At 44.7% G+C, this 25,140-nt stretch overlaps 1 protein-coding gene across 2 annotated transcripts in view; it reads right to left on the bottom strand.

Moving 5' to 3' along the window:
• The window catches only part of ASIC1 (acid sensing ion channel subunit 1), a gene marked incomplete at its 5' end in the record, with an annotated part of 251,877 nt that overhangs the window by 41,926 nt on the left and 184,811 nt on the right, over window positions 1–25,140 (bottom strand). Inside the window, one exon of one of the 2 annotated variants that reach the window (XM_081938116.1) lies at window positions 21,474–22,130. The exons of the other annotated variant lie outside the window; for it this stretch is intronic. Within the exon in view, the coding sequence (XP_081794242.1) occupies window positions 21,474–22,130 (657 nt within the window). Of the gene's footprint in view, window positions 1–21,473; window positions 22,131–25,140 lie in introns of those variants that run through there. 2 annotated transcript variants of the gene reach the window in all.

Raw genomic sequence — 25,140 nt, 5'->3', positions numbered from 1 at the left:
ATATATCTTACACTTAAAAAAACAAATCTGTTTCAGCTCTAGATAAAGAGACATTTATTTAGCTATAAATAAAGATGCATCTGTTCTATCTGTAAATTAAGGAACCCTTTGTAATAATGCCATGCCATTGAGAAAGTTTGGCTAAATTTCTAAACTTCAAAATCACATAGAAAGGGAAAGAAAAAGGAGGGCTATGCAGCCTTCTACCAGGAAGCAACTTGATAACTTTGGGTGAATAATTTATCTTTTGACTCTCCACTGATCATCTGGTGTGTTTTATTGGACCTCCAGTTTGGCAAGGACTGTGAGAAAAGATATTGTGGCAGAACTTATGGTGTGCAAGTCAAACCATTATGGTTGCTTAGCATGTTTTGCGGTTTAACAACTTCAGAAATTACCAATCCATTTCCAGGCCCAATTCAAAACAAGGAGGAACTTTCTGACAGTGAGAACAATCAACCAATGGAACAGAAGTTGCCTTTGGACTTTGTGGGGCTTCATCACTTCAGGCTTTCAAGAAGAGATTGGACTGCCATCTGTCAGAAATGGTGTCGTGTCTCCTGCTTGAGCAGGGGGTTGGACTAAATGACCTACAAGGTCCCTTCCAACTCTGTTAATCTGTTAAATGTAAATAAAAATACATAATACCTCACACCGGGGAAGCCAGATGAGTAATGGGACTGATTAGATTATGGTCCAAGTGTTTTTTGCTGATCAATAGCTTCAAGTATCCCCCCTGCACTCTCTTCTTGTAACTCTTTCCCTCTGGATGCTTTAAAGAGCACCAACAAACAGAACACTATCCGGTGAGAGCTTTGAAGAGAGATCATTGTTCTGTATTATGGTTCTGTAAGCTTACAGAGTGATTAGGAAAAAATGTGCTTTGGAGTATGCTCCTGCCTTTTATTTACAGGCATCTGCATGAGCCTGAGGGGAGAAAAGGTGTGTGTGTGTGAATTAAAAGGCACATTAACAACAAGCTTTTTTCATGAGCTGATCAATACATTTGTTCAGATTCATGTGGAAGCCTGGAACCAAAAGATGCTTTAATAAACAGGCAAGAGTGCTTGTACAAATCTGCAAACACTCCTTGACTTGAAGATGTAGAATATTATTCCCTGTAGAACAGGTCAAAGGACGAGAGCACTGACTGCTCAATCAAGATTTCTACTTAACCATTTGCTGGTAAACATGCACTCTTCCTTAGCTTTAAAAAAAAATCTTGTGCTGAGTTTGTTAGGTGTTGCTGCCGCCTACTGATTAGGGAGTTTATATTATTTGTTTTGCCATTTCTGGATGAAATAAAGAAAACTGCAGGGTACAAGAATGAAATTGGGTAATTGATCTTTTACATAATTTTTTAATCTTTACTTGGGAAAATTTCTTTTCAAGGACATATCCCACATGCAAGATTTAATTCAGGTAGCAGGATCAGTGAATGAAAACTGAATGAAGATGTTTTTTTCTTATTATTTCTATATAATAAGAATTGAAATAAATTGGGGAAATGAAATAAGCAGATGAACTTAAATAACTGGTTAGTCCTCTAAAGCAGGGGTTCTCAACTTTTTCTTCCCCATGGTCTTCCTTTAGATATCCTTTGTGGCCACGGAACGTGGTCAAGGACCCCCAAGACTTAATCCAAGGTTTAAACCATAACATTTCTTCAAGCCTTGCTGGACCCTCTGTGACAATATTGCGGTCCTCCCTCCCAAGGATCCAGTGACCACAGGTTGAGAACCACTGCTCTAAAGAATTTGATTTGATTTTTCCCATTCTGGATGCTGCCTTTAAAAAAACACCAAGGTGTACTTAAATTAAAAGTACCTAATTTGGCAAGATTACATTTTCCACTTGTTGATCAGAAAGGTCGGCAGTTCATCAGTTCGAATCCCTTGCACCACATAAAGGAGTGAGCTCCTGTTACATGTCCCAGCTTCTGCCAACCTAGCAGTTTGAAAGTAAAAATGCAAGTAGAAAAATAGGAACCACCTTTGGTGGGAAGGTAACAGCGCTCCATGCGCGTTCGGCGTTTAGTCATGCCGGCCACATCACCACAGAGATGTCTTCAGACAGCGCTGGCTCTTCGGCTTTGAAACAGAGATGAACACTGCCCCCTAGAGTCAGGAACGACTAGCACGTCTGTGCGAGGGGAACCTTTACCTTTATATTAACAAGCCTTACAAATCTTGTTCAGCTGGGCATTCCTGAGAATTACAGCCTCAGTAGATCAGGTGAAAGAAAATTGGCCTGTGCTTGTGTAGACACTTGAGTGAATATGTGGATAGCAGTTACCTGTGGCAGTAAGCAAACAAGGAAATTCTTGCTCAGTGAACTTAACATCCTGATCTCTATAGTGATTAACCAAAACTTCCCAAATTAAAACATCAGGAACTTTTTGTGAGCCACTCTAGGAGTCAGGATGCTAGGTTAAATAATATGACCAAACAAGCCTTTTGTTAGTTTGGAGCTGTTTTCTAATGCCATCTTTAGTCATGTTTTAATAAATGCTTAGTGGCTGACAGTTTATCCTTCATTAGTATCTTATTACCTTAAATCCAATGTTGATTTCTTTAGCGCTGACTCCAGGTTTGGAACTCCCTTGACAGACATAGGCAGGGTTAGGAGGGGGTCTTATAATTGTTTTCATTTGGATGTGGCCAAGACATATCGTGACTTTCAGTTATCATTATCAATTATATGAATTAAACAGATTATTCAGATCAGAATCGAACATTGAACCCTTCTATTGTTCCTGTTGCCACTGATTTGGTCTTCTTCATATTTTACTTTTAGTTCCATTTTTTCACCGTGCTCCTTGACTTTTTATCACTGAAGCTTGCAGATCCTTTGCAGTTTTCGCAAACAGAGTCATCGGCACAGCATCTTCCTCCAGTCTTAAAACCACGCTCATCTTCCAACCCAGCTTCCCTTAATATGTATTCAGTATATATGGATCCCCATTTTGCTAAGCATCTTCCACAAGTTAACATGATCCATATAATTAAAAGCCTTTCTATAATCACTGAAGTAACTTCTTTTTGGTATTTTTTGAATTTTTTAAAAAAAGTTTGAGTAGTTTGGAGAAAATACCACCTCTGGCTGGCCCCAGGAGTGGGGTGGGAATGGAGATTTTGCAGTATCCTTTCCCTGAAGTGGGGTGGGAATGGGGATTTTGCAGTATCCTTCCCGTGCCACACCTACCAAGGCACGCCCACAGAACCGGTAGTAAAAAGAAATGAATTTTGCCACTGGTTCTATTTCAAATTGAACGCATTGAACTTATCAAACTTCTCTTATTCTGCACCAGTGGTTGGAGCATACATTTGGATGATCATCATACTAAAGGGTTATTTACAAATTCTACTTGATCACTGATTGCACTGTAGCCAAGTACTCTTCTCGCTACACCCTTCCAAACTATAGAGGCAACATGGTTTTCTTTTTTTCACCTTTTAATGTCCTGAATAATAAATAGGGTAACCTTCTGACTGAAAGGGTCTAACCCTCGTCAATCTCAATTCACTCATGCCTAAGATGTACATTTGTAGCAGTTTCCTTTCATCTTTTGCCATGCTGTGCTTTCCTGTGTTCCTGCATCTTATGTCCATGTTCCCATTATAATTTCGTTTTTGTAGCTTTGGATTTTCTTTTCTTGTATAGCACCATCAGCAACTAGACGTCTTGAAGGCTTTGATCTAGCCATGTCATAAATGCCATTAGTACTTCAAAAGAAGCTCAGCTCTTCCTCAATAACGTGTTGAAAAACAGCTGACTGGAGGGGCCCGTTATCCAGCATTGTATCATCAATCATGTTATATTTCCTATCCATTTGGTTTCCTTGATAAAAAATGCAGGAATAGTTTACCAAGGCCTTCTCCTGTGCAGTATGAATTGATGTGTTTGCCTAGTCTCTAAAGGGATTATCTGCCTCTAGCATCTTTTTATATTGCTGCTATCCACTATAGGACCCTCTTTGCTTTAACTGGGCAGGATGACTTCATGCTTTGGGTCACTCTGATGGGTCACTCTGATGGCAATAGCAATAGTGTATAAACCTATATATATATACATCATAGTGCTCTGCAGTGCTCTCTGGGCAATTTGCAATGTCAGCATATTGCCCAACAATCTGAATCCTCCTGTTGCAACCATCATAAATACATGCCAGTTGCCAAACACACACATTTTGATCATGTGGGAATGCTGTGAAGCTTGTAGGTGTGAGTTGCAAGTAACATTTTTCAGTGCGGTTGTAACTTTGAATGGGATCGCTAAACAAATGGTTGTAGGTTAAGGACTCCTACATAAATATACTTAGAAGAAGAGACTTGGGTAGTACTAGTACAATATATATTACTCAAGCGTGGTTGGAAATTTGCCCCTGCTTGAACCACTGAACGCCTTATCTTGCTCAATGTAGGAAAATTCAGCCACGGGTTGCTCTCTGCATTAGCCAGATCTTGCTATTAGAATAGATCCCAAAAGAACTCTTTAGGGCAGTGATGGCGAACCTATGGCATGCGTGCCACAGGTGGCACACAGAGCCATTTGTCATGGCACTCGAGGCGTTGCCCTGTCAGCTGGCCAGCGCGCATGCACTTCAGGAATGCACTTCCGGTTTGCTCGGAGGGTCGTTTTAACTGCTCCGGAGGCTTCAGGGAAGCCTCCTGAAGGTCCCTCAAGCCTTCAGAGGGCGTCTGGGGGGGGTGGGGGAGGCTGTTTTCGCCCTCCCCACGCTCCTATAAAGCCTCTGGAGCCTGGGGAGGGCAAAAAAAAGCATGTAAAAATGGGGGAGCGCCTGTAGTGCGTGCATGCGCACTGGGGGGGTCACACATTGCATTATGGGTGCGGCACGCCTGCACACAGCCCCCCTACGCTCCCCCCACTTATGGCACGCGAGTCAAAAAAGGTTCGCCATCACTGCTTTAGGGTATGGCTGGGGGTAGGAGTAAGCCGTTTCCCCTTTTGTTATTTCTGGAAAGAGTGGGAACCATTGGGATTAGAAAATATCAACTATACTCAATTTTCAAACATTCAACTTAAACTCTAAGCTAAGGCTTATCTATATTGTATTGGGAGTGTGATGCATTTATGGTATTACTGTATTTTTCAGTGTATAAGACACACCAGAGTATAAGACGCACCAAGATTTTGAAGAGGCAAATTTTTTAAAAAAGTTTTTGCACTCTGCAGACCTCCCAAAAACGGCCTGTTTTTCGCGAAAACGGCCCCATTTTTTTCCAAAAAAGGGGCATGAATAGCCTTTAGGAGGCTTGTAGAGTGCTCGGGGGGGGGGGGATGAGCAAAAATGGCCTGTTTTTTGTCAAAAAAAGAGCATGCAGAGTCTTTAGGAGGCTTGTAGAGTGCTCCTGGAGGTTGGGGGGGCAAAATTGAGCAAAAAACAGCCTGTTTTTCGCTCATTTCTGCCCTCCCCAGCCCCCAGGAGCACTCTATAAGCCTCCTAAAGGCTCTGCACGGCCCTTTTGGTGAAGGAGCGGGGTTTCGGGCGGCAAAACACGCTGTATTCAGTGTATAAGATGCACCCAGATTTTCACCTTCTTTTTTGAGGGAAAAAGGTACGTCTTATACTCTGAAAAATACGGTATATCACATCTGCTAATAGCAAGTTTAGAAAGAGCACTGCCAAAAACTGTCGAGACTTGTCCAGGAAGTTGCCAGGATTCAAAACTGTCTCACAAACATTATTTTAAAAAAGAAATCTGTAGTGACATAAGGACATAAGGAACGAGGAGACCATTGTAGTATCTGGAAACCTCCTAAGCCTTGAGGCCACCTCCTCTAATTTTCTAGCTCCCTAGAATTGTTCAAGAGTAGGCTTTATTTGGACATGAAAGCCAACTGCAGCTTCTCTATAGATTAGTGATGGCTAACCTTTTTGTCCTTGCATGCCGAAAGCACGCATACGCTCACAACAGCACGTGTTCCCACACCCATAATACAATGCATGTGCGACCCCTCCATGACCTGTTTTGGGCCTAGCAGACCTCCCTCAAGTCTCCTGGGACCAAAAATGGGGCGTGAGGTGTCGCCATCCCACTCCCATGCTCCCCCCCTGTGCATGTGTACACTGTTACAGGAGTTATGACAGCCTTGTATGTGGCTTTATTCCTCTGTAGCATTCCTCTCCATTGTTCAATGATGCATTTCCTGCCTCTCTAGGATTTACCTCTATCTGTTCCTGTGAGGCACTTCCTGTTCTTGTTGGATGTGTATAGTTATATTCTCAATAGCTTGTATAGTGTTTTGCAGAGACCCGAAAATCAGCTAGCCAGCAGGAGGTGCGCATATGCTTGGTGGAGCTCAGCTGGGGCGACGGCTCGCATGCCAGCAGAGGACTCTGCGTGCTACCTGTGGCACGTGTGCCATAGGTTCGCCATTATGGCTATAGATTATCGTACTCAGAAGATGTGTGCTATAAAATACACCCACACCCAAGTGCAGTATACTTTTCCATATTCCACTAGGCTAGAGGGTCTGATGATGGCAGGGGCTGAATCTCAAGGAACAAGGGCGCAGATGAAAAATTCAAGCTAGGGCAAGGAACTTTATCCCTGAAGAAACAGTGATAATAGAAATTGATTCCACATATGATGCATTAACTTTCTTTTTCCTGACGAGCTAGGTAGACTGATTTAGCATGGAGCATGTTCAGTTAATTTCCAACTCCCGGAGAAGTGATAGTTGACAGCTGTGATTTAGGTTGCCTGCCAACCTGGCTTATTTTTCACACCATCACACAATCTGCTAGAACAGGGAGAGGTAAAGAGATGAATAGAGAAGGGGAGAATATGGCCAGTGAGAAGAGGTTTCCTCATGTTCTGATAGGGTAAGTTTTGGTTTCTCTCTTAGTGGCTCAGTCCTTTTATTTGTATACCTGCATGTATGAAAGAGCGTTAATAGAGAAGACAAAGGCAAATCTTACCAATTGAGCATGTAGTGTAATGTGTGTGTGTGTGTGTGTCTGCAAAACTAATACTTGCAGTTTACCTGCAGTAGTTGCTGCATTTGTAAGGTCATACTTTACAGCTTTTACCTGTTGAAATATTAACAACACTCCCTATCAGGAGAACAGCAATTATGGGCTTCCCACCAACAAATTATTTAACTAGGTTGCTTCGTTGATGATAGCAGCTCTTAAATATTTGAACAACGTTTTAAGTTCACCATCTAATCTCTGCAGCAAATGCAATAAAATAACTAGAGTTCAGGAGAGCAATAAACACAAAATGGCCTATTTTGCCCACCAGAGGGCACTAAGACAATACCTAAGAAGCATGAGACAAAAATTCAAAAAGTATGAGATAAAAATTCCGGAAAAACTTAGAAAAAGAATGATTATTGTGGAAAATGTATTACTATTCAATCTGGATGGAACAGATTTATGGCTAAATACACCTAAAAGTGAAACAGATCTGGCATATCCAGATGCCTGTATTTTCCAGTCGTGCTCCAAAGGAAGACTTCACATCAAGATGTAGGTTTCTGTCTCTTAATGGTGATTGTGACACCAGCCCAGCTATTTCAAAAGACTTATGGTAAAAACGGTGTGGTTCTTGTCTAAGTAGTGGAAAAGAAAAGCCAAATAGGCATATCAGTCTGGGGCAGGGGAAAAAAGAAAGGAAGGAAATAAGTAAAGTGCTCTTGAGGGGAAAAGGGACTCTGGATCCGTGCAATTGAGCGACGGAGTAGAAAGTGAAGCGGGATCGAGTGAAGCAGCTGATGTAGGTGCAGAAATAAAAAGGAAAAAAAATGTTTTGTGGCACTATCGCAGAGAAAGCCTGCAGTCACCAGCCACAGAAAATTGTGAATGTAAGTCAGGCTTGGTGGTACAAACAAAAAAGAAGAAGAACATAAACAGAAGTTTGGAATTTGTCGATCTGCTTCTCCTATAAAACAGATAATGGTCAGTGATGACACAGTTAGATTGGGGTGTGTGTAGATATAGATCAGGGGTGTCAAACATGATTTCATTGAGCGCCACACCAGGATTGTGTTTGACTTTGGGGAACCAGGGCATGTGTGGCCAGGGGGCGTGGCCAGCTTGATGTCACTCATCAAGGCTCCATTTTCAGCTATGATGGCCTCCTGCAACCCTCTGCCAGTGAAAATGAAGCCTGGGAGGGCCATGGAGTGAAAATGGAGCCCGGGAGTGCTGCACATAGTCCTCCCAAGTTCCATTTTTGCTGGTAGAGGCAGTGCGGGCTAGTCCTTCGCTGTTTCCAGGGCAGCCCCGTGGGCCAGATTTAAGCAGCCCGCGAGCTGGATCTGACCCCTGGGCCTTGAGTTTGACACCCCTGATATACTGTAGATAGCATAGATACAGAGAATATCCTCATGGTTCTTTCAAAGGTTCATCCCGCATGTTTCTTTGCTGCAAAATGATGAGTGTGTGAAAACAGTAAAGCTCACTTGTAGCTACAGGGCATTAGGCCTGTTCTGCTGTCCACTTTGTCTCTTTCAAGCTGTAACCAAAAAAAAAAAAAAAATCCTGTATAATTCTGAATTCTGCCAGAGACTTCTGAATGGTAACCAGAAAAACGCTATGAAAATTAAAAATGCCTTATAAGGGTAATTCTACTCCCTTTCAACATTGTTTAAAATGGAAAGTTCTCGCAAATGCTCCTTCTAGAAAAGGAGCCACTGATGACACTTTTGAAAAGAGAGTAGAGTTAAGAGAAACAAAGGAAGTATAGTGTAGTGTGGTTTAACTGACAATACTCTTGTTTTTGGCAGAGCAAAATTTGGCCTTATAATTGGGGGCTGTTCCCTTTTACTTTAAAGTTATGCAATGAACACAACTACATTCATATGTGTCACCTTGAATCTGTCATGGAGCATCAAATGGCTGGGTACAAACACACCACATATACTGGCATGGAAAGAATGAGCCGAAAGTCTGTAGGCATTGTTTTCCCCTTAGAGACTACAGTCTCTAGACCTATATTATATCCATGCCTTGGGAAAGAGTCCTAAAAACAAGATGTAGCCCTACAAGACGGGGAATTCTTCAAGAAACTGCAAATCTCTTTCCTCTCTGTCTTCAACAATTTGGCACGAGTTCTATAAATTTCACTGCTTGTTCTCTTGTGAATAATTACAGAGGGGTGCTAAATTTTCCTTTAAAAATTGAGGAAGAATGGAAATTGACACAAATGACGATGAGCTTCTTAGAAGAAACCAACTATCGAGCCCCAGTCCAGGGCTCACCATTGTTGGGGGAGAGGAGAGGCAGCGGGTGGCATGGCTGGCAGCAACTCACACAGTGAAATGCCCGGTCCCGGGGCCCTGGATATCAGCCTCGAAACCACAGCCATCAGGAAGACCAAGGAGCGACCACAACAGACACCCAAATGGTCACAAGGAGCAGCCCAAGTGCTACTGGTAGACAACCAGCCAACGGCCAAGGGCGCAAGGGTTTCACCAATGGCCAGACGGTTCCCAGTAGTGTTCTGTGACAGTGATGATGATGACCCGGAGAACCCAATGGTAAGCAGGCCCATTCGTCCCTTACTTATCCCTGTTGCCATAAGAAACCTCCAAATGGCCAATGGGGGGAGGTATGGTGCCTTGATCGATTCTGGTTGCACCTGGGGTTTTATAAGCCAGTGGTTGATGAGTTGGGGATACAGGTGGTAAAGATGCACCAGCCCATCGGTTCGAACAGATGGACGGCTCAGTGCTTGGGGGGAAACCAGCTACCCATGTCACAGAGCTGGTCAAATTGGAAATAGATGAGCACTGGGAGAGAATTAGATTATTGTAGTCAAAAAAATGATTGAATCCATTGTTTTAGGGTTAGCCTGGCTGGACAATATGGGAGGGGGGCTTTAGAAAGTTAACGATAGTGCTTGGTCCCAATCTGCTGCTCCTAGAGCAGGCTCCGGGAGGGGTGGAGGCCCAGCCAGATGAAAAGAAAGAGAGGGTGTTTCCAGTGGCCCCACCTTTCCATATATCTACAAGGACTTGGCGGAGGTGTTCCGTGAGGAGGAATATGAGCTCCTACCACCTTACCGTCCGACTGACTGTGCCATTGAGCCGATACCAGGGGCGAAACTGCCCAAGCCCCATATGTACTCGATGATGCTAAAGGAACTGGGGAAGTTAAGGGGTTATATTGACAAGAACTTGGCGAGGGGATTCATCCAGCCCAGTAGATCAAGGATGACTGCATCCGTTCTGTTCTGGGAGAAGAAAGACGGGGGTCTGTGCTTGTGTGTGGTCTTCCATGGCCTGAACGGTGTGTGTGTCAAGCATCTATACCCCCTACCATTGATGAAAGACATGCTCACAACATTAGTGACAGGGCACATTTTCACCAAGTTCAACCTGCAAGAGGCATATTACCGGGTCCGCATCAGGCTGGGGGACAAGTGGAAGACCACTTTCAATTGTCCCCTGGAAAGCTATCAGTTCCAGGTGATGCCATTTGGGTTACAGGGAGCCCCAGCAGTGTTCATGCAACTGATCAATGAGGTATTGCATGAATATTTATGTAAGTGTAGGCACAAGGCTGCAACTGGCCCTTGCTGTTGTTTTGTAACAGGACCGCTCCCACGGCCACATCGCTTGCATCAGCCTGCATGACAAAGGGCTGTGCTGAGTCGGGATGTTTTGGGACCAGCTCCCTGGCAAAAAGGGCTTTCAGCTCTTTGAGTGCCCTTTGATAATCGGTTGTCCAGGCCGCGGTTTAGCTGTGGTGTGTTTTGTACACACAAGTTGGTTACGGGTAATGCAACTTGAGCAAACAAGGGGACAAACTACCGGTAGAAGTTGGCAAAGCCGAAGAAGCTTTGCAACAGTCTACGTGTCTTTGGGGCATGCCACTCTAGGACAGCCTAGACTTTGTGAGGATCCATCTCTACACCTTCACTGGATATACAATACCCTAGGTAATCCAAACATGTTCGATGGAAATAGCATTTCAAGAGTTTCACATATATTTCAAACATGCTAACAATTTTTGCAACACCTGCTGTACTAACTGGTGTGTTCCTCCATGGTGGTGGTGTAAATCAGTATATCGTACAGGTATACAAGAACCCCTCAGTGTAAATGCTATGGCTGAAGAGAAGCTATGGCTATTGTTGAAGGTCTGGCTAGATCTCTGAATTCAAGAAAATGTGAAGAAGACTCTAAAGAGGGAAGCCACTGTTTATCTGAAGGCAAGTTCAAAGCAAAGTTCTCATAACCATAAATGTGCTTCTCTAGAGTCTGTAAAATCCTTTTGAACCATGTAGAAACTTTCACTCAAGTCTTGATCCACCAGCAAAGTTTCTGTCCACCACATCCAAACAAGATAGAATCACAAGAACCTGGTTTGTTTCATTGAACTAGGAATAACTACAATCTGTGCACCTCTCTGGAAGCCATTGGTAGTACATTTTATCTTCTTAATCCCAAAAATGCCAAGAGCCTCAAACACTGTATTCCCTCCCACACAGAGTTGCACAAGAATGCTGATTGTTGTTAGCATTCCATCTGAGGAAATCAAATTTATTCAGTTTAAGTTTATGAGGAACTGCTTGTGGTCAGCGATTGGGGAGAATACTGCATGATGAATTCTTTGATCCTCCTCTCACTGAACAAGTTTTCAAAACAAATACATTACAATAATGACATTGATGGTTTTACTGCCTTGCTGGGAAAAAATAAATAAATACTTTGCATATAGCCAGCAGAATTGTAATTGAACACCTTAACTGATAAAGGTAGAGTGTTGGTTGGTAGAGTGGTTAAGTATTGTGACCTCTTATTTTTAGATTTTTATCCTGCTTTATTTAAAAAAAATAACTAACTCAAGGTGGTGTACGTACCAATACTCCTTCCTCTTATTTTCCCCACAACCACAAACCTGTGAGGTGGGTTGGGCTGGGAGAATGTGACTTGCTCAAAGTCACCCAGCCGGTTTTTCATGCCTAAGGTGGAGACTAGGATTTACAGTCTTGGTTTCTGGGCCAGCAGTTTAGCTACTACAAGACCTTAACCAGTAACCAAACTGACTTTAAGGCAGAATCTTCAGCGATGGATCAGATGAAGTTGTCATTGAACCTGGATGGGTGCAGATTAATTTTGATTTTTTGACAGGATACATGTGTAATAACAGAGTTGCAAGGGAGCTTGGAGGTCTTCTAATCCAACCCCCTGTTCAGGTGGGAAACCCTATACCAGTGATGGCGAACCTTTTTTGGCTCGCGTGCCACAAGTGGGGGGAGCACAGGGGGGTCGAGTGCGGGCGTGCCGCACCCATAATACAACGCGCGATCACCCCAGTGCGCATGCGTGCAAAACGCGTGACCCCCCCCATTTTTACATGTTTTTTTTGCCCTCCCCATGCTCCAAGGGCTTTATAGGAGCCTGGGGAGGGCGAAAAGAGCCTCCCCCGACCCCCCGGAGGCTTCAGGGACTGTCCAGAGGCTTCCCTGAAGCCTTCGGAGCACTTAAAACCACCCTCTGAGCAAACCGGAAGTGACTTCCGGGTTGCTCGGAGGGTCGTTTTAAGTGCTCCAAAGGCTTCAGGGACGGTCCCTGAAGCCTCCGGGGGGACGTGGGAGGCTCTTTTCGCCCTCCCCAGGCTCCTATAAAGCCTCTGGAGCCTGGGGAAGGCGAAAAATAGCTTTTAAAAAGGTGAACTCAGTTGGCCAGCGCACGTACGCGCGCTGGCCAGCTGACAGGGCAGCGCCTCGCGTGCCCTGACAAATGGCTCCGCGTGCCACTTGTGGCACGCGTGCCATAGGTTCGCCATCACGGCCCTATACCATTTCAGACAAAGGGCTGCCAATTCTCTTCTTAAAAACCTTCAATGATGGAGCACCTACAATTTCTGGACTCAGTCAATTAGCCACTGGTTAATTTTTCTAATTGTCAGGAAAGTACTCATTGTTTCTAGATTGGTTCTCCCCTTGACTAATTTCCATCCATTGCTTCTTGTCCTGTCCTCAGGTGCTTTGGAGGCCATTTCTGCTTGTACATAAAGTACAAAGCTTGCACATAAAGTACAAAGGCGTTTAACAAAGTATACCACAACCTACTTCTTGGAAAGATAGAAAAATGTGGGATAGATAGCATCATGACCAGATAGATTCATAACTGACTAACAAGCCACACTCAACTTGTAGTCCTCAATGGAACTACATCTACATGGGGGGAAGCAAACAATGGGGTTCCCCAATGTTCCATCTTGGGCCCAGTACTCTTCAACATTTTCAGAAATGATTTAGATGAAGGGATAGAAGGGGAACTCATCAAATTTGCAATTGACTCCAAACTGCCAGGAATAGCCAACTCCCCAGGCTCACGACCCTGTGAAGGATCTTGACTAGACTAGAGCACTGGGCCCTAGCTAACAAACTGAAATTCAATGGCGAGAAAAGTAAGATTTTACACTCATGCAAGAAAAACTAAATGTATAGATACAGAATAGGTGGTATCTGGTACAACAGCAGTAACGAAGAAGGATCTGAGAGTCCTAGTGGATAACCACTTAAATATGAGCCAGCAGTATGCTGTAGCTGGCAAAAAAACAAAGCCAATGCATTCCTAGGCTGCATTATGAGAGAGATAGAATCAAGGTCACCTGAAGTGCCTTTTAATGCCTTGGTAAGACCATACTCGGAATATTGCCTCCAGTTTTGGTCACCATGATATAAATAGATGTCGAGACTCTAGAAAGAGTGTACAGAACCAAGTTGATTAGGGGGCTGGAAGCTAAAACATTCTAGTACGTCTAGTCTAATGAAAAGAAGGACTAGGGGTGATATGAAAGCAGTGTCCAAATATTTGAGGGATTTCCAAGAAAGAGGAGGGGAGGGGTGTCAGCCTCTTCTCCAATCCATCTAAAGGCAGAATAGGAAGCTATGGATGGAAACTAATCAAGGAGAGAATCGATCTAGAACTAATGAAAAATTTCCTGACAATGGGAAAAATTAACCAGTGGATCAACTTGCCTCCAGAAGTTGTGGGTGCTCCATCGTTGGAGGTTTTAAGAAGAGATTGGGTAGCCATTTGTCTGAAATGGTATAGATCAGTGATGGCGAACCTATGGCACGCGTGCCACAGGTGGCATGTGGAGCCATTTGTCAGGGCACGCAAGATGCTGCCCTGTCAGCTGGCCAGCCTCCCCCGCCCCTCCGGAGGCTTCATGAGCTTCCCTGAAGCCTCTGGAGCGCAAAAAACCGGCCCTACGGGCAAACCGGAAATTCGGGAACTGACTTCCGGTTTGTTCGGAGGGTCGTTTTGACTGTTCCGGAGGCTTCAGGGAAGCGTCCTGAAGGTCCCTCAAGCCTCTGGAGGGCTTCCGGGGCGGCGGGTGGGAGATGCTGTTTTCACCCTCCCCAGGCTCCTATAAAGCCTCTGGAGCCTGGGGAGGGCAAAAAAAACATGCAAAAAATGGGGGGGGGGGTGTCGCGCCTGTAGTGAGCGCATGTTTACTGGGGGGGTCATGCATTGCATTATGGGTACAGCACGCCCGCACACTACCCCCTGCGCTCCCCCCACTTATGGCATGTGAGCCAAAAAAGGTTTGCCATTGCTGGTATAGATGGTAAACTCCCGGCCCGTGGGCCAGATGTGTCACGCACTTGGCCACACCCACACCGTTTAGCGAATGGGAAAAAGTTCCGATCTGTCATGTGACGCCGCCGCGAGGATGTGAGTTTGACACCCCTGGTAGAAGGTTTCCTGCTTGAGCAGGGGGGTGGATTAGAAGACCTCCAAGGTCCCTTCCAACTCTATTATTCTGTTAACTGAGGAATATGGAGCTATTGTATACTGTTTACACAATTAATTAATACATTGTCATTGATTGCATTCTGGAACCCCTTCCCACTCGCAACTGAAGAGTTCGGGTCCTCTTTAAAGGCAAGTGCTGTGGGCTGAACAGAGCACTTGCATGGGAAAAAAAGGTAGCAGATGTAGCTGGGCTGAGGACCATCTGAGGTCATCTACCATCTGCTACAGTACAAAGATATATGAGTTGCATAGAACAGTTGGTGAAGCCCTGGACATCAATCTCCTAGGTCTATGGGGAGCCCTGATTGTAAATCAAGCGAATAAACGCAAAAATGGAAGGACAATTTCAATGCAAACTCTACATTCAGTGTGGGATAGACGGTCTTTGTCATAATGTGAAGTGTGAAGTAGATTTGTGAGTTTATGGACATATCTATCGGTTCATATTTTAATATACTTTTAATTGTCTTGGTTTCTCATCAAGAATCCCGAGGGATGTAAGAATACTGTTGCATTTGTTCCTCAGAAAATGACCCTGTATTAGAAAAAATAAATAAGAATAATTAAAGGTGGATGTGGGTGAAGATACTTTGCACACCTACAGGTCTGGGTGCACAAAATTCCCTTTTCTTGTAAGGCTGGGGATTCTCAAAGTTTACTAAGGTAAGCACATTATGGTTAATCTCAGCAGGGTTGGATATTTTATATTTTTACTTAATTGAAAATTCCTTTTGGATCTGTGAGCGGTCTCTGGAAATAGCACACCTGTCTGAGTACCTAGAAGGGCTGTACTGTCAATCCCAATTTACAATGCAAGGCCAGGGGTGAAATTCAGCAGGTTCTGATCAGTTCTGGAGAACTGGTAGCGGAAATTTTGAGTAGTTTGGAGAACCGGTAAATACCACCTCTGGCTGGCCCCGCCCCCATCTATTCTCTGCCTCCCGAGTCCCAGCTGATTGGGAGGAAATGGGGATTTTGCAGTAACCTTCCCCTGCCACGCCCACCAAGCCACGCCCACCAAGCCACGCCCACCAAACCGGTTTTAAACATTTTTGAATTTCACCACTGTGCAAGGCTAACAGGAAGACGGATCCCATTTTTATAAATTCACAAAAGAAGAGATTTTAGCTAAGTAGAGGAAAAATCCTTCCCCTTCCCCTTGGTTGTTCTATTTAGGTACTTTTCTTCTCAGACAAGCTCTCGCGCTGAAAGTATGTTTGTCCCGTAGGGGGGAAAAATATTGGGAAAAATCTAAAATGAAGCAAAAGCCCGGAGAACGATTCGGAATGAAAAATTACAGAGATGGAAGGAACCGTGGAGATCTTCTAATCCATTGATGGCTAACCTTTTCGGCACCGAGTGCGCAAATCAGAACGTGTGTGTATGTGCACGCACCACAGCGCCAGAAACCCAAAGGCCAGCAGGCAGGTGCACATGCACGCACTGGCCAGCTGGTCTTTGGGTTTCCAGCATGCACATGCACACCGGCCAGCTAGTCTTTGCATGCGCCGAGCACTGGAAACCCAAAGACCAGCTGGCCAGCGCCTGCACACCTGTTTTGGGGGCCATTTTCAGGCCATTTTCGGGCCTGAAATATGGCTAGAAAATGACTGAAAAATGGCCTGAAAATGCCCAGAAAATGGCCTGGTTTTTGGGTTATTTTCAGGCCGTTTTCCAGCTCTCCAGTGCCTGCGAAGACCAGCTGTGCATGTGAGTGCTGGAAACCAGAAGAACTGCTGGCAACAGCATGTGTGCTCACAGAGAGGGCTCTGCATGCCACCTCTGGCCCATGTGCCATAGGTTTTGCCATCACAGTTCTAGTCCAACCCATCTGAATTACGTGTCCTTTCATTGTTAAAACATTTCTCATCTAACGATGTTGCTAAATCTGAGGGATCCACAGCAGGAGGTTCTTGTTGTGACCGAGGTTTCTCAAGAGCATGAAGCAAAACTCCTTGTCCCGACAAAAAACCCTTTTATTAATTGACTGTAAATTCTGCTCATTCACATCCAGCAAAGTCTTTCAAGGGAGGATTTACAGTCACAGACCTTATCTGACTTGGAGAGCTGACAGGCCGATATCTGCAAAACTTGGCAAGGAGTCTCGGAGAGTCACGAACCAATTAAGCAAACCAATTTTCCCCTGCAAACTCCACTCCCCTTTTGCTCCTCTTTTATTTCCTCTGGGAGGGGCCATTCATCCTACACCTGTGGCCTTACTCCCAAGTCTTTAGCTGTGTAGTCTGCATTTAAAGACAAGAAACGTTGTCCCGTCAAGACTGGTCTCTGGCCAAAGACATTGATAAACATAAGCATGTTCAGAGAAAGACTATCAAGATGACGAGATGACTGGAAATAAAATCCTACGAGGAACAGTTAAAAGACCTAGGCCGACCTTGTGGAAGAGAAGGCTCAGAGAGGATATGATAGCTGTCTTCAAATACTTGAAGGGCTGTCACATTGAAGAGAGAGTTTAGACTTATTCTCATTTGCTCCATAGAGAGTAAAATTGGAATTAATGGGATGGAACCTCAAGGATGTAGATATTAAGAAGAACGTCTTGATAGTAAAAGCTGTCAATCAGTGGAACGGGTTACTGCATGGAACAGTTTCTTCCCCTTCACAGGAATTTTTCAAACAGAGCCTGGATAACCATCTATTGAGAATAGTGTAGTGCAGGGATGTCAAACTCGATTTCATTGAAGGCCGCATCATGACCTTGCGGGGCTGGGGTGGGCATGGCCAGGGTGGGTGTGAGGTTTCGGAGACACCTGTGGTGGCCTGAGCAGTCTGCCAGCGAAAACAGGCTCCCAAGCTCTGTTTTCAGCTGTGACGACCTCCTACAACCCTCTGCCAGGGAAATCGGAGCTAAGGAGGGCTGCATGCAGTCCTCGCAAGCTGTGTTTTCAGCCGCGATGGCCTCCTGCAGCCCTCTGCCAGAGAAAAGAGAGCTCGGGGAGGTCTGCGTATGGCTCTCTCGAGCTCCATTTTCACTGGCAGAGGCACTGTAGGCTGTTCCTTCACTGTTTCCAGGGCAGCCTTGCGGGCCAGGTCTAAATACCCTGCAGGCCAGATGTGGCCCACGAGCCTTGAATTTAACATCCCTGGTGTAGTGAATCCTGCATTGTGCAGGGAGTTGGACTATATGACCTCTCTGGAAAGTTCCAACACAATAATTCTATGAAACACAAGTCAGGAAAGAGCATAGAATATCAGTTATGTGCCATCGGATTTGTAATCAATTTTTTAGGAACCTGAGTTCATTTTGCCCATGAAAAAAATTAAGATACTTCTCAGAAGACATGCTTGGTCTTTATAGGGGGGACCACACCCAAATATAGGTCAGCAAGGCATCTTTGGAAGGCTGATGGAGCAACAAAGATATTCAAGTGCCTCCAAACAATTCTTAAGTTGAGTGATTTTTTGACCGAGCTACAGTAAATAAGAGAACTGGAATTCTCCCAGTGCCTTTCCTTTATATTTGAAGTGTTTCCAATGATATCTAATACGGGGCTGATGACAATAAAGAAATTGTTGGTACAACAACAATTCATTCTTCTTCAATGCGATGTGCATGAGAAATCTGTGGGGTCCCTCAAGGGGAATAACCGCAGGAATGAATGACTTCAGATATTTCCCTCCCCGCAACCTACTTGAACAACAGTTCTGATGGGAAATTACTGCTGGAGGAGACAAAATCCCTTTATGGATCTGAAGAACTTCATAAAAAAACTGGACTATGGGCAATCTGTGTTCAACAACAAAGCCCTGTTTTTTTTTATAATGTATGATTTAAAGGTAGTTTTCCCTACAGAGCAAGCTACTGCTCAGTCTTCTGTAGAGAATCGTGTTTCGCCTGCATTTTATGTTATTATATCCTACTTTCTCTTTTCTCTAAGGACCTCACAGGTGGACAGCTTGAAGCCTGCGAACCCTAATTGGCCCTTGTCTGCTGTTCTTTGAATCTGTGCGAGGCCCACTCGCAATCCCTACCATTGCAGTTGATGAGCCTGCGGTTGAGCTCTTAGAAACAGATGGCAATAAAGCGGCAACTAGATAAGGGAGCTGGGAGGGAGGGAGGGTTGGGAGGGAGGGGGATGAACTGTTCCCCCATGCATTGGCAAGTTATGCATGCATGCAAGTCCAGCCTTGAGAATCAATGGTTGGGCAGTCATGGTTTTCATTTCCCTTCCATTTTAATCTTATGATCTATGTTAGACATGCATATCATCACTATTAAACCATTGTACAGATCTGTGTGTTCTGACCTAGGCTTCCCCAAAAAGCACGAGGCAGAGTCCTGGTCCCGACAAAATCCCTTTTATTAAACGAATGTGAATTCCTCTCATTCACATTCCGCAAAGGCCTGGCAAACAGTCTTTCAAAGGAATATTTATGACTACAGACCTTCTCTATCTTGGAAAGCTGCCATGTAAACATTTTCCCAAATGAGGTGCTGTGCAAGGAAAGACTGGGCGCAGAGTCTCTGAGATTCACGGACAGATCTTCACACTCCTGAAACGAATCTAACGAACGAGCGAACGAATTGTTTCCTGAAAAAGCCCCCTCCCCTTTCGCTCTTCTTTTATTTCCTATGGGAGGGGCCATTCACCGCCCACCTATGACTTTACTCCCAAGTCTACCCTGATTTCTGAGTTGTCCTATTCTTCTGGCAGCTCTGTGCATGCGCGCACTGGGAACAGAGCTGGCTGGCTGAGGAATTCTGGGAGTTGAAGTCCACAAGTCATAAAGTTACCAAGATTGAAAGCCCCTGCTTTAATAAGCACCAGAGAGAGGTAAAACTCACACAAAATCTACTATAAAGCAGGATCTGGCCAGAGATGGATTCCTACCTGTTCGGACCGGTTCAGCTGAACCGGTAGTAACTTGGCAGCCTGTTCCAGTGACATATGCTTGCCGCACACCCCGAACCGGTTCTCCTTCGGGGCTATCTTGTTTTTCAGTTCTGCGCATGTGCAGAACAATTTTCAGTGGAAATGTTTTGTTTTTTTACAGTTTTGCGCATGCGCAGACCTTTTTATTTGCAAATGCGCAGGTGCGCGTAGCAAAATTTTTGAGGCACCCAAGTGGCAGCAATGCCAGCAGTAACCCACCCCTGGATCTGGCATGACATGGTAGGAAAAAATGATCTGTCCCTCCAGGATTGGGATTAGGGTTCTTCACATGTGCCGCATGTGGCCTAGAAGTAGGGCTACCGGCTATTCTTTTGAGCAGGGCTCCTCTGCATTAAAATGCAGAAATGTTTTGAAATATATAGATCGAGCTGCCACCTCTCCCCCCCCCACTTTTTCTTTTAACGCTAAGCACTCCTTTGCAAACCTCAAGAGAAATAACTTGACCGGTCAGCCAATTTACAGTATTTATTTTTTTAGGCTATTAACTCTTTTCCATTTAACTGATTATCATACATATTACATTTTTTTCCTCCAGCACAGATGATGGTACGGTGCTTTTCAATCAAGCTGGTTGCTTCTCTGAACAATTCAACAGAAATAATTCATTGCTGGGGAAATCCTCTCCCACACATTGCTTAAATTGGAATCTGGAGAGGCGCACGAGTCTTCCACACAAACATAAGTGGAGGTCTGAGTCATGTTTGAGAAGCGGATAGAACCAGGAAATGTGCTTTTTTAAAAAAACAAACAGTTATGGACAACAAATACAACGATAGAATATGCAGGTCAATTGTGCTGGCTGATATTTTCAAGATCAGATCGCATCCATCTGTGGAGAACTAGTTTGCCAAGCCAGAGGTGGATCTTTAGAATTACCCTTAGAAGGTAAATATTGAGACATTAAATAGTTAAGAAATGGACATTTCCCGCATATAAGTCAAGAGAAAGAATCAAAAATCAGGAAGGAAAGGTTTTTAGTGCTGATATCTGATGCTAACATCTCTACCAAGTAATGCTTTAATTTTAGGCATGAAAAAAACATCACTCAGCAGACTGTGCAGATATCATGTAAAGGCAACTCACATCCTCCATAATTGTTTATCCATTATTGTAACACTAATTATAGCCAAGATATCCTGTAATAAGCCACCCTAGGTGAACCGAGGCACCTAAGTGCAATTGAAGGACAATCAACCCTAACCTATTATTTACAACTGTTTCCCCACCTTCCAACACAAAACTGAGATTAGATCTAGATGCAAAACATTTTAGATGTAAGTCCTAATCTTGGTGTCCTCTAAATATTTTGGAGCATAACTCCCACAACTCCCTACTATTGATCTTGTTGGCTGGGACTGATGGAGCTTTACATACGGAGGCATCTTATGTTGCTTACTCATGTAATTCCCTAACTCTAATTACTAAACAGAAACGGTAGGCGGTATGATGCCATTCAAAACCCATGTCTTGTTAACTTGAATCTCGTACGTATTAGATTTGAGCAGAAATAAAGCCAGATAGTATCTAAACATTAGCTGCAAGGTATTTCTGTCACTGAGGGAGGAGGTTTGACTATAGCATCTTTTCCAACCCTGTCAATATGGCAAAATCAATCTTAACGTCGGTACAATCTATTCTTGGCAAAGGTGCTTTTTCATAATGACCAATTTTCTGTCCTGCCTTTCCCAGATATTGTTACTTCACATCCATCTTGTAGAAAAGTTCTGAGAAGGTCAAAAACTTGATTATGTTTTGTAACTTTCTCAGTTAATCCTCAGAAAGGAAACTAGGCAATCATCCACTCACCATAGTAAAATCTTCAGGCCTGCAAATTTCCCCACGGTATCTACAAGTCAGCATCATGTCCTCCAGCTGATGGCTGCTGCGGTCATAAAAGTTAAGCAGGTTGAGGGGCTCCTCGGGCACTTCGAAGCGAGGGGTAGCCAGTGGGAAGCCTGCTTCCAGATAGGTACCCACATCATAGCCCAAAAGCGGTGATATATAAGACAGGTAATCGTAGGTGAGCTGAGACACTCGGATGCGATTGACGTTGCAGAAAGTGACAGCGGGGAAAGTCAGCTGTGGACTCTCCTGCTCGTCCAGCTGCGTGATATGATGATACTCCAGATAGTAAAAAATCCGCCCAGCTACCTGGGATAAGAAAATGGACAGAGAGATCAGGAATGCGCCTGCCCAGAGGGTCTGGCGGATTCCAAATCCATTCCCTATGAAGATATGGTTGGCACCATGCAAGGTGCAGCTATTGGCAAAGGCTGCCAGATTTGGGGTTGTACCTTCATCTTCCTCCCCTAGTTCTTCTTCCTCTTTGGAGTCCTTCTCTGAGTCTTCTGGATTGTGCTGGCCATAAAGAGATTTGTCGTGATCACTTCCAGCAGGGCTCTTGAGAGAGTGTTTCTTTTTGCCGGAGGAGAAGGAGATGGTGCAGAATATCTGGATCGGCATTCTGTCCTTACTTGCCAAGTTTCTTCCAATAGCCCCCTTCCTGGCCGGCTACTAACAGGACTCCCCCCAGGATTTCTTAGTGCTGGAGGTCAGAGGTGAATCGTTAGGGAAAGGGAAGGAACAGAAAGTAGCCGAAGTAAGTTTGGGAGATGCCAGAAGGAGGTGAGAAAAGGGCTGGGATTGGACACAAAGAAACAGAGAGAAGGGACAGGAGAAAGGAATAAAAAGAAGAAACAAGGCTGGAATTACGATGCCAACCTAAGAAAACAAGATGGATCCGAAACAGAGAGAATTTGGAAGACGGTCTGTTGCAAGGAGTGGCAGGAGGAGCTGATGACCGTCTACTCCAAGGCAGCTTTGTGGAATCTCAAACTCTTCCCAAACCTCTCCAGATCCAGCACACATGGAAGCAAAGATCTCGGAAAGCTTCAGTTCCTCTGACCTTCTTCTCCAAAGTTGGTAGTCCCTGGCTGTGCTGGCTTGAGTAGCCGTTCCCGGGTCATTCTAGAAGACCAGCCTGGATATTAATGTACAGCCTACAGCAGCACAGAAGTCTGACCCAGGCGCCTTGGACAGGGCCTGTTTAATAATTCATCGGCTTCCTTGATTTCTGTGTTGGGCTGGGAGGGGAGATGCTGAGGGAAGGGCAAGCATCTCTCCTTCTCACCACCTCCTCCTCTTCCCTCCCCCCCCACAACTCAGAGTCTACCGAAGCCAGGCCCCCGCTGAACTGTTTCCTGCACTCAGCATGTGGTTGCAAAGTTCCAACCTCTTGCAGCCTTTGTGTATAGCTGGGCTGAAAGGATACAAGAATCTCTAAATAAAACTGCCCTTCCGATTTAAATCATGCGTGGTCGCCAAGATGGTCAAAGTCTGTGTTTTATCCTGGAAGTTCTACATGGCTGTTTTCTGGACAGAGATGCGGTAAGACTCAGGACTGTTTGAACCTCTTCAGGCTGCAATTCCCAGAAATAAAGTTGCCTTGAACGGGTGACCTTAGGAATTTTATTACGTTCATAATTCAAACCAAACGTTGCACTGCCAGAATTCCCCAGAAAAAAAACCTTTCCAGAACTATCAGCATTGCAACTCTCATAACTGGCTTTGCTAACTGGGTATTCTGGGAATTGACTCAAGGTTGACTCAGCCTTCCATCCTTCCGAGGTGGGTAAAATGAGGACCCAGAGTGTTGGAGGCAATAGGCTGACTCTGTATAAACTGCTCAGAGAGGGCTGTAAAGCACTGTGAAGCGGTATATAAGTCTATTGCTAATTGCAATCTCCTTAGCTTTGAAAAGCTCCATGTTTGAGCAACCTGCATTATGTGGTCATCTACAAGTTCCGTGATGAAATATCCAAAGCCTATAATTATGAAGACACTAATGTTAGCCGCTGTCACTTTGTGAAGAAAGTAGGACAACATATCACGTTTATTCAAAATTCAAGTTTATTCTCACTCAGTGCAAGCTTCGGAGATGCATGTCAACATCTGCAAGGTGGCCGACACAGCCTCATAATTAAAGCCCTGATCCTTTTGTACATTGTGTGCTGCGCCCATTTCCTCCCATGCAGTGTACTAGACCAACCTGTGCCCTGTTGGGTGATCATCACACAGAGAAACAGAATGACCAACAGTGGACAAAAAAGCAGTGGAGGGGTAATGGCTTCTGACTTCCTGCCAGATTCCCCACTGAGGTTCCTTGTGGGAATCTGGAAGGGACATCTTTCCTTCCTTCCTTCCTCTCCCCCCCTCTCCCGTCCCCCAAGGCCAGAGGCAACTAAGTGGCTGCTGTCACAGGAGAGAAGGAGAGGGGGGTATATGGCAGTTCATAAAAGGTGCATGGAGGTTAGAAAGGGTGTAAAGCTGTGTGCAAAAGGTGCATGGAGGTTAGAAAGGGTGTAAAGCTGTGCGCAAAAGGTGCATGGAGGTTAGAAAGGGTGTAAAGCTGTGCGCTGGGGAGGGCAGGGGTTGGGAAGGGAGGCAGGGTTTGAGAAGGGTGCACTGGGGTGCATCACAGGTGCTGCACCTATTTTGCAGGGTCATGAAGGGATAGTGTAGGTAGAGAAGGGTATGGGGAGGGTCGCAAGAGTATGCAAGAGGTGGTGTGAGGATTGGGAAGGATGTCTCAGGGTGCTTGGGAATGTGCAAGAGGTGCTGTGCATGCAGGTGTGTGGAGAGAGGTGGAATAGATCAGGAAGAGTACATTTAGGAAGAGGTGTTTGTGTGGGGCAGCACAGTTCGCACAGGCCATGGAGGTATGGCATGGGCTGGGAAGGGTGAGCAAGGCTTCCTCTTTTCCTATTTTTCCCTCCCTCCCCACCTCCCTTCTTTCCCCTTTCATTTCCAGCAGGTAGATAAGTGACTGCTGCTGTGTGTGAGGGAGGGATTGCAAGAGTGGCTGGGAAACTGTCACGGAATGCTAAGGATGAAGATGACATGACTGCAGCAACAGCCTGGCAGTATTGAAGCAGCTACAACTTTCCTAAATGTCATTCCCTCGAAAGTCACGAATCTCACATTTTGTTCATGTTCTGTAAGTTAGCTCATTTGAAATAGTGCCGGCCTAGGATACAGCATTTTGCCCAGTTAAAGCTTTTGAGAGTTTTAGTAGTATATACTTGGGAAAGGAAACAAACCTAGAATAAACCAGAAAACCACAAACCAAGCCAACACATCCTATAGGGTTATCCCTGATTTACACCCATAAAGGAGCCTGCCCATAACGGTTATTAGTTGTAACGATTGTAAAACGGGGCACCTCTGACGGATCCATTTTTATGACCGTTTCATAGCAGTCATTAAGTGAATGCCACAGTCATAAAGTGACCACTATGGTTACCATGTTTCCCCCAAAATAAGACCAGGTCTTATATTATTTTTTGCTCCAAAAGACACCTAAGGGCTTATTTTCCAATTGGGTCTTGTTTTTTGAGGGAAATATGGTACTAAATGCTTCGGTCTGGCTGACGATCTTAAGTGGGGATTATTTTTGGAGTAGGGCTTATTACGA

The sequence above is a fragment of the Natrix helvetica genome (assembly GCF_964273705.1).
Source record: "Natrix helvetica genome assembly, chromosome: 1".
NCBI lineage: Eukaryota > Metazoa > Chordata > Lepidosauria > Squamata > Natricidae > Natrix > Natrix helvetica.
Note: the sequence above shows the minus strand (reverse complement) of the source record. Positions and strands in the feature narration are given on the sequence as shown.